The sequence below is a fragment of the Lactuca sativa genome, chromosome 2, assembly GCF_002870075.4.
Source record: "Lactuca sativa cultivar Salinas chromosome 2, Lsat_Salinas_v11, whole genome shotgun sequence".
Taxonomy (NCBI): Eukaryota; Viridiplantae; Streptophyta; class Magnoliopsida; order Asterales; family Asteraceae; genus Lactuca; species Lactuca sativa.
The window spans coordinates 183,205,980-183,215,603 of record NC_056624.2 but is presented as its reverse complement, the minus strand read 5'-3'; the positions used below and the strand labels follow the sequence as shown (position 1 = coordinate 183,215,603).

Genomic DNA, 9,624 nt, shown 5'->3' with positions numbered 1-9,624 from the left:
TGTGGACTATACAGATCTTAATAAGGCTTACCCTAAGGATCATTTCCCTTTGCCACACATCGACTCTATGGTAGATGCCACAGTAAGCCATGAATTAATGAAATTCATGGACGCCTCAACCATGTTACACCAAATACAAATGGAACCATCTGATCAAGAATATATTGTTTTCATAACCCCCACATGTATATATTGTTATATCGCTATGCCCTTTGGTTTAAAAAATACAGGTGCAACATATCAAAGATTAGTAAATCGTATGTGCAAAGATAAATTTGGGTACACCATGAAAGTATACATTGATGATATGGTGGTCAAATCCAAAAAAATGAAGATCACCTCAGGGATCTTGAAGAAGCTTTCAACATATTGGATGAATACAACATGAAGCTAAACCCATCCAAGTGCCACTTTGAAATGAAGGCATGCAAGTTCCTAGGTTACATGGTCACTAAGATATGAATAGAATCAAGTTTGGAGCAGATCAAAGCCATAGTTAATCTAAAATATCCAACTTCAATTAAGGATATCCAAAGATTGACAGGAAAAGTGACAACTTTGAATAAATTCATCTCAAGATCTTCAGAGAGATGCAAACCTTTTCTATAATATCTTGAAGAAACAAAGTTTGAATGGACCGAAGAACATGAAGACGTCTTTCAAGAACTCAAAAAATATTTAAGTTCAGCACCCATGTTTGTGAAACCACTAGATGGGGAACCACTCCTCTTATATCTTTCAATTTCATCCAATGTCGCTAGTGCAATCCTAACCAAGGATCTTGATGAAGATCAACATCCTATTTATTATTTAATTAAAAGTCTTTTGAATCCTGAAACTAGGTACTCTCAACTTGAAAAAATAATATTGGCACTTGTTACAACTTCTACCAAACTAAGACATTGTTTTGAAACTCATACTATACACGTCAAAACTAACTATCCTATTAAGAATGTTCTGAGAAAACAAAAAATGACAGGTAGAATGACTAAGTGGTCAGTGAAGCTCGACACACATGACATTCGATACGAACCAACACATATGATTTTGCGCAGCTTGCCCTTTCTGAATGACAAATCTAATTTTTTTGAAAACAATATCTATGTATTTAGGAGATATAACATTAAAATGCATAACTCGTTAGACTCTGTTGAAGAGCTACACAACCTCTTATTATTTTTAAAACATTTCTTTTTATGTTAATGGATCCGCGGACACACATCAGATCCAACTCGACCCGAATCGGCCGACAGTAAGTAGTACTCAGTATTCCGTAGTTTCACCAGTGACCAGGCAGAGATCATCGGAGCAATCTCTGTTCTTCCAATCCAGAAAGGTGTAAAGGTAATATCTATGATCTAACTGCATTGCCGTCGGGTCTTGTTCATATCTCCAGATTTAACTTCATTATTCCTTTCAATTTTCTATTCGAGAGAATTTAGGATGTCTCCTTTCTAATCTACAGATTTAGTTGTTCACAAGTAAGATATGGATTCATCAACTGCGTTATACAATCAGCTTAAGGTATGCATTCGCCTCTTCTTTTCCACGAATATAATACACTTGGTGTGTTGCAATATGCAAAATTATGCAATATCCTCCGTTTTCTCACTCACACTTACTAGGTATCATGTAGAAGTTTTTTGTGCGAGAACGAGTCACCCGTCACTTATGATAAATTGATTCCTTTTGTTGCACAATTCGAGATGACAATTTGAATTGACTGTATTCAGCGTTTACCCCTAATTATTGAGAGTGGTATTTATTTAACTATTTATTGTACATTGTTCTTCAATCTGGTCTGCAACATAGACGAGATCTAACTGGGAAGCCTCGATACCCAAATCAGTAAATGCAAATCACTTTAGTAGTGGGAAGGAAAGAACAATCATTTGGACTAATAGTAAATGTCTTTTATAATGGCCTTTAATGGATTTATCTCACCTTGTTCATTGCTCTGTGTTTGACGTAAGTTTCTTAGCAAGCATTAGGCTTAATGACTCGTTGCTACAACCATTACAGGGAGCACAACCATTCTTTGTGTTAGCTGGTCCCAATGTGATTGAATCTGAAGAACATATTTTACATATGGCCAAACAAATCAAGGCTATCACTTCAAAGTATGTTCTTTAATCTTTTATCTGTAATCTGTATATAAGCATTTACGTTTGAGTTTGTTTTTTTTTTCCAGACTTGGATTGCCATTAGTTTTTAAGTCAAGCTTTGACAAAGCTAACAGAACCTCATCAAAATCTTTTCGTGGGCCTGGATTAGCTGAGGGATTAAAGGTAATGTACTCCATTCCACTAATTTCACAACTTAAAAACCGTATTATTATATTAATATGATTAGGTCAAAATCTTGTTAAACTGTGTTCATTTGTGTTGCTCCTCAAATTACAGATCCTTGAAAAGGTCAAAGTCACATATGACTTGCCCATAGTGACTGATGTACATGAATCTAGCCAGGTAATCACATGTAATCAACCAATCAGAATTCAGAACATACTTTAAGAATGTAAAAAGAAGATACATAACTTTATATAGCTATATTGATTATTGAATTTTATCAGTGTGAAGCCGTTGCCAGGGTTGCAGATATAATTCAAATTCCAGCATTTTTATGTCGACAGGTATTATTAATTATTAAATATTAATCCATCTCAATTGTTTCAATCATTTCTATAAACTAATACATTTTATCTTTTTTTTAGACTGATCTCCTAGTTGCAGCTGCCAAGACTGGCAAAATTGTAAATATAAAGAAAGGCCAGTTTTGTGCTTCCTCTGTAAGTTTGTGTCATGCTTAGTCAACTTCATTGACCAAATGGTGAATGATAAATTTCTGATGTGTTGACTTTTCAGGTGATGACCAACTCAGCAGAAAAAGTCAGATTGGCTGGAAATCAAAACGTTATGGTTTGTGAGAGAGGAACCATGTTTGGTTACAGTAAGTCTCAATCTTATTATTTTTTTTTGTTTTGTTTTTAATTTTTTTTGACTTCACAATTAACAATCTTTTGTAGATGATTTAATCGTTGATCCACGCAACTTTGAATGGCTGCGAGAAGCTAATTGTCCTGTGGTAAGTACATAACAATAACATTGATACAACATAAATTTGATGTTATAATATTTGTACTGAAGTAAAATGTTATTTTTATATACTTTCAGGTAGCGGATGTGACACATGCGTTGCAACAACCTGCTGGGAAAAAGCTGGAAGGTGGTGGTGTTGCTAGTGGAGGTCTCCGGGAACTAATACCTTGTGTTGCAAGGACAGCTGTCGCTGTGGGAGTGGATGGGCTTTTTATGGAGGTATGAAATAAGAATACGGTTTTTAAATAGCATTTGAGGTCTGTAGTTTACGGGTTTCTAAGGGCATATTTGTAAAATCAGGTGCATGATGACCCACTTAATGCTCCGGTTGATGGTCCAACACAATGGGTAAATTTTGTGACATTAAAAAATAGTTTTGTTTTATTGATTTAATAATGTTTCTTGATTTGGTGTTTTGGTGTTCGTGAATAGCCTCTGCGACATTTAGAGGAGCTTCTAGAAGAGCTTGTTGCAATTGCTGTAAGTTTTAACCGCATTTGGAATTGTTTTAGATTTCGTTTTTATTTTGACTTTTTATTTTGTTTGTTTGATAAAAGAGGGTTACCAAAGGGAAGCACAAGTACGATATTGACCTTACTCCATATCGTGAGTAAGAAGTTGTGGAGGCTGTGTAATTGATAATAAACACACTCATGCTCGAAGATTTATGATTTATGATAATGCTGTTATTTATTTCTGCTGTATTTGTGCGTGTGCCAAGGGTTGTGTAAAATTTGAGCCTCTGTATTGTAAACATGATCTTTCCTTACATTATTTTAGTTACAAAAGTGAAAGCAACGCACAAAAATGAAAGTACTCATTTGCTTAACACAAATGAGTATTCTCCACCGCATAACTTGTATTAGATCACACTTTTGAGTGTATTGACACCCGCATACATTCCAGTTACACAAAAAGTATTAACATGTATTTATGTGATTTGAGTATTATTATTGATTAAGTTTGGTTATAATCTAATGAGATATAACACGTGATAATGGATGAAATAAGTGCAATATCAGATAAGGTGGAAATAACAGAGACCTGTAATGAGCAACAGCTTGGCGACTTTGGTAACAACGAAATCAATGAGTGTCTTCGGTCTTTCTGATTTAAAGGTTTATACCAACACCCTTCGCATTTACTGCCCATCGTGTGGAGTGGCTGAATTATGTCTCAACTCACGTGGCCTCCAGTGGATGTTTTGAATGTAATTGGGTGTTGATGATAAAACAATAGTTTATTATCCTGTCACGTAAGTTTCGGCCGGGTGATAAATTTTATAAAAGGATAAAAAAGGATCTATTAGTCGTATTTAAAATGCAAGGATTTTTATTTTTACTAAAAGCATCTTCTATGTTAAACCTTGTTACTACAGACTTATTTTTATTTAGCATCGGACTACAAAACTTTTTTTAATGGTTAATATACTTTCATATTCTGTAGATCTAACCCTTCTATTTTAGTCATATTTTATTTTATCCTTTTGTTATAATTTAATAATATTTAATTTTTACTAATTAATTGTTTCTATTTAATATTCAAGGAATTTTACTTATAAAATATAAATTTAATCACAACTATATACTAATATTTTGAATATTTTCATTTTATTTTTTAACTATATTTATTTTTCTATTTTAGGTATATAAATAAGGTTCTATATAATTATATTTATTTATACCTTTTTTATTAAAATATGATTTTTGTTTTAAATAAATGAAAACGAATTAATTAACAACAATTTTAATAATCCTTTGTGCATTCATTTGACAAACAAACTAGGATAGAGACCTTTTAGAGGGGTATGATTAACACATAAAGTCATAAAGCCATTGGAAAGGGAGCCAAGCGAACCCCTGGCCAGTGACCCCTTTTCTTCTTCAATCTTCCCAAATCCCAGCCCAACGGAAAGCTCGCCACCACACATTTAATCAGATCAAGAAGCACTGGTTTTCGATTTCAGTTCCATATTCTTACACCTAACCTCAACCTCACAAACACTCTTAACTCATAACTTCGTTCTTTGATTTTCGAATTGCCATTTAGCGGGATCACTTGACTTGTTTGAATGGGAGACGGTTTGCCCCTTTCTTCTTCCTCGTCGAATTCAAGTAATCAATTTGGTTTAACAGCTTCTTCAACTTTCCAACATCCCTGAAGTTTTGTTTGTGTTCTTCATCTTCTACTTTAGAAAAGTCTTTGACGCATTTCCTCGAACATCTTGATGACAACTATGAGTTCTTTGGCATTTGTGACCGATCACACAGCGATTGATAGCGCTGGTCTTTTAGATTATCATCGTCGACCGAAGATCCCTTTGTTCTCATATTATCGACCAAGAAAACCACTTCTTGATACGGCATTTCTATGTAATAATACTAAAATTGTCGGTGGTCGAAGAATATGGAGGGTCAAAGCAACCGGAGAAAATGGTCCCGGTGGAGATGCAACCGGTGATACGGACGAGGCGCTTCAAGTTGTAATTGAGAAATCGAAAAAGCTTTTGGCCAAGCAGAGAGACCTTCTTCAACAGGTATATCCTTTTGATACAAATTTGAAAATTGTTTTTGTGTTCTTACTAGTGTAGTGATCATTCACAACCAAATTAGAAACTGCTGCTAATCTCTTATCCACTGAAAACTCTTATTTTTCTTTGTAAATGCAGATAGCTGAAAGAAGGGAAATAATTGCATCCATAAGTAATACTACCAAAATAAAATCTGAGAAAGAAGAAATTTCATCTGAAGACGAAGAGGAAAAATCCTTTCTGGAACTGGATTCTAATCTTCCTGATGACATCTACACACTTCAAAATCCATCTACAATCAAAAGTTATGAAATAGATACATCAAAATCCCAAATTAAATCCTTTCCAGATGAAGATTTCAATAACAAGCTTCAAAACACAAATTCAGAGAAAGCTACAACAAATACAAAAGAGTTGCCACCCTTTGTTTCTGATATCTCATCCACATTCAAAAAATTCGAAAATACCAATGAATCAATATCACACCATGTAAAAGAGCATGTGCCAGATGCTCCCATGGGTGACAATTCAAAATCCCCTCCTTTAGCAGGTCCAAATGTAATGAATATCATATTAGTCGCTGCAGAATGTGCTCCTTGGTCTAAAACAGGTAATATATCAAATCAAGATTCAAGAATGTCCTTTTTTCTTAATCTCATAAACAATTTTTTAAAACTGTTCTTCATAGGTGGTCTTGGAGACGTTGCTGGAGCTTTACCAAAGGCTCTGGCTTATCGTGGGCATAGAGTAATGGTAAGTTCTCTTTCTTCTTTAATCAACAATAAGATTCACCATTTATGTTCATCTGTTAACTTTTTTTATGAACATTTAGGTAGTAGCACCTCGCTATGGAAATTATGCTGATCTTCAAGATACAGGAATCAGGAAGAGGTATTCAGTGAATGGACAGGTAAGGTAAACATTTATTTCAGTATTTCACTCCATACGTTTGCTGCAAAATGGTAATAATGATGATATGTATATTTTCAGGATATGGAGGTGCATTACTTTCAAACATACATAGACGGTGTGGATTTTGTTTTCATTGAAAATCACATGTTCAGGAACTTGGGGAGTAATATATATAGTGGAAATCGTTCTGTAAGTGTTATACAAGATAATTTTACAGATTTCTCTCAAATGTGACACTCAATTACGTGTTCCAATTCTCATTTTTGTTGCAGGATATTCTTAGACGCATGGTTTTATTCTGCAAAGCAGCTATCGAGGTATGAATATGCAAAATATATACTCATTAAATTCATGTAATATTGACAATCATGTCACTTACAGGTTCCCTGGCATGTTCCATGTGGTGGGCTCTGCTACGGCGATGGAAATTTGGTATTCATTGCTAACGATTGGCATACTGCATTGTTACCGGTTTACCTCAAAGCATATTATCATGAACATGGATTAATGCAATACGCAAGATCCGTTCTTGTCATTCATAACATCGCTCATCAGGTAAGTAATTAGTTTCATTTCACCTGATTCCCAATTCAGATTCAAATGCTACTCATTCAACAATGAATATTCTCTTTCTTTCTGAATGCCTTGAAGGTGTTCGATAAAATGTCTAAGAGAAACAAAACACGTTTCTTATCAATTTCAGGGACGTGGGCCTGTAGATGATTTCTCCTACACCGATCTACCACCGAATTACTTAAATCTTTTCAAAATGTATGATCCAATCGGTGGTGAACACTTCAACATCTTTGCAGCAGGTTTAAAAACCGCATACCAAATCATCACAGTAAGTCACGGATACACATGGGAGCTAAAAACCACCGAAGGAGGTCGCGGTCTCCACAATATAATCAACGAAAACGACTGGAAACTAACCGGAATCGTCAACGGAATCGACAAACAGGAATGGAATCCCGAATCCGACATCCATCTAACTTCCGATAACTACACCAACTACTCCTTAACAACACTCCACACCCACAAGCCACAATGCAAAGCCGCACTCCAAACTGAACTCGGGCTGCCCGTTCGGGCAGACATCCCGGTCATCGCGTTCATTGGTAGACTAGACAACCAAAAGGGCGTTGACTTGATAGTAGACGCGATCCCATGGATGGTTGACCAAGATGTACAAGTGGTGATGTTGGGTACGGGTCGACCCGAGCTTGAAAACATGCTTAGGGAAATGGAGGCCCGGTATCGTGACCGGGTCAGGGGATGGGTCGGGTTTTCGGTCAAGATGGCTCATAGGATAACTGCGGGTGCGGATGTTTTATTAATGCCATCGCGGTTCGAGCCGTGTGGGTTGAACCAGTTGTACGCGATGAGTTATGGGACGGTGCCCGTGGTGCATGGTGTGGGTGGGTTGAAGGACACGGTGCAACCGTTTGACCCGTATAGAGAGACCGGGTTAGGGTGGGTGTTTGACCGGGCGGAGACTGGGTTGTTGATTGAGGCGATTTGGAATTGTTTGTTGACTTATAGGGAGTATAAGGAGAGTTGGAATGGGATTCAGAGGAGAGGGATGATGCAGGATTTGAGTTGGGGGAATGCTGCTTGTCGATATGAAGAGGTTCTTGTTAAGGCCAAGTATCAATGGTGAAAAAGGGTTAGAGTTTGAGTTTAGTTGTTGTACATTTGCTAGTAAGGTCTTGTTTATACAGTATATGTTTTAACTTGATGTTGATTAAGACATCGATGATGGAATAAATTTTAACTTTTTAGACTGTAATTGTAATATTTATAGATGTAAACCACAGCAATTAGCAAGAGTACAACTTAAGAAGAAAAGGAAACAATTTTTTATGACCATGTGCACTTAAAGGTAGATGGTCACAAAGTGATTAACTCGATTATCATGATGTTCTGACTAATTTGAGATTAATGGATGAACTTGTGATTACAATACTTGATTTCAAGTTTAATGAAGGAAGTTTTGAAGCTTAATTTCAAGTTGAATGTATGAGAATTTGTTTAGCAAAAATGAAATTTTCCTAGGTTTAGAAGACTAAAAGTGTAATTATGGAATAACGACCAAAAAAGTGATATCAATGAACACAAAAATTTACCATACTAGTTGAGATTATTTTAATCCTAGTACAAAATTTGCTTTAGAATAATTGTTTTTTCTCTTTTAAGATCTTAACATCTAAACAATGGTAATATCTTAAAATCAAGATTTTGACTTTAAAGGGTATATGGGTTGGATAACTCCTGTCTGTCTGGACATAGATGGTGTTAGGAGCAGTCTAGAGTAGATTAAATTTTTTGCTCTAAAAAAATTATAATAATTACTTATTTATTTATATAATTTACTATTTTTAGATACGTAAAGAAGAATAGAAACAAGCAGCTGGAATAGCTCAGTTGGTTAGAGCGTGTGGCTGTTAACCACAAGGTCGGAGGTTCGACCCCTCCTTCTAGCGTTTTTTTGTTTTATTTTTGTTACTTTGTCTGTTTTGAGTATTGCTTTCTATATCGTACTTATTATACATTCTTTCTAATATATTATAGCTTTTGTTTTTTTGTTTTACTTTATCTGTTTTTTTGTTTTACTTTCAATATATGGTACTTAATATATATTCTTTCTAATATATTATAGTTTTTGTACTCTTTTGGCTAAATTTGTAAATCACCAATCAAATATTTTTATTAAACAAAATTTAAAACATGAATGCATTACCTTAAAACAAAGGAGTATATTAAATAGATGAGATAAAAACAATAATATATATATATATATATATATATATATATATATATATATATATATATATATATATATATATATATATATATATATATATATATATAATGTGTGCAACAATCACCGGATAATAATTCTCAGTAAAAATTAATACACTAAACCTTTTATTTTATCCTGGATTAGTCATTAAAGTTTTTTTTATGTAATAAATCATTAAAGTTGAATTTAATCGTTAAATACGGGTTCAACCTAAACAATTATTGATTTCTAAGAGCACCACATCCGTGCAATGTGAGGAGCTTGCAACACATGCCACATAA

At 34.6% G+C, this 9,624-nt stretch overlaps 2 protein-coding genes and 1 non-coding gene across 3 annotated transcripts; all 3 read left to right on the top strand.

The window, feature by feature from the left end:
* The first annotated feature begins 1,217 nt into the window (after positions 1–1,217).
* LOC111921606 (2-dehydro-3-deoxyphosphooctonate aldolase 1) lies at positions 1,218–4,028 on the top strand. The gene is made up of 13 exons (XM_023917189.3): positions 1,218–1,344; positions 1,466–1,524; positions 2,023–2,120; positions 2,192–2,288; positions 2,403–2,468; positions 2,573–2,632; positions 2,714–2,788; positions 2,865–2,949; positions 3,026–3,084; positions 3,174–3,317; positions 3,399–3,446; positions 3,531–3,578; positions 3,656–4,028. Exons 2-13 carry the CDS (start codon positions 1,489–1,491, stop codon positions 3,710–3,712), a joined length of 873 nt encoding a protein of 290 aa, XP_023772957.1. The 5' UTR covers positions 1,218–1,344; positions 1,466–1,488; the 3' UTR covers positions 3,713–4,028.
* Positions 4,029–4,889: 861 nt separating this feature from the next.
* LOC111921607 (granule-bound starch synthase 2, chloroplastic/amyloplastic) lies at positions 4,890–8,367 on the top strand. The gene is made up of 8 exons (XM_023917190.3): positions 4,890–5,634; positions 5,767–6,238; positions 6,317–6,381; positions 6,461–6,538; positions 6,619–6,729; positions 6,813–6,857; positions 6,922–7,095; positions 7,244–8,367. The coding sequence occupies exons 1-8, from the start codon at positions 5,326–5,328 to the stop codon at positions 8,198–8,200; spliced, it is 2,211 nt and encodes a 736-aa protein (XP_023772958.1). The 5' UTR covers positions 4,890–5,325; the 3' UTR covers positions 8,201–8,367.
* A 582-nt stretch (positions 8,368–8,949) lies between these two features.
* Positions 8,950–9,023, top strand: TRNAN-GUU (transfer RNA asparagine (anticodon GUU)). The gene has a single exon. It is a non-coding gene; the product is annotated as a tRNA-Asn (tRNA).
* Positions 9,024–9,624: the final 601 nt, after the last annotated feature.

Excerpts from the sequence above, each read along its gene's own strand:
- LOC111921606 (XM_023917189.3), top strand. The coding sequence starts at position 1,489 with ATGGATTCATCAACTGCGTTATACAATCAGCTTAAG. Across the intron at positions 1,525-2,022 it reads CGTTATACAATCAGCTTAAG|GGAGCACAACCATTCTTTGT; the intron begins GTATGCATTCGC and ends CAACCATTACAG. Across the intron at positions 3,579-3,655 it reads AAGAGCTTGTTGCAATTGCT|AGGGTTACCAAAGGGAAGCA; the intron begins GTAAGTTTTAAC and ends GTTTGATAAAAG.
- LOC111921607 (XM_023917190.3), top strand. The coding sequence starts at position 5,326 with ATGACAACTATGAGTTCTTTGGCATTTGTGACCGATCACACAGCGATT. Across the intron at positions 6,382-6,460 it reads ATCGTGGGCATAGAGTAATG|GTAGTAGCACCTCGCTATGG; the intron begins GTAAGTTCTCTT and ends ATGAACATTTAG. Across the intron at positions 6,858-6,921 it reads TCTGCAAAGCAGCTATCGAG|GTTCCCTGGCATGTTCCATG; the intron begins GTATGAATATGC and ends TGTCACTTACAG.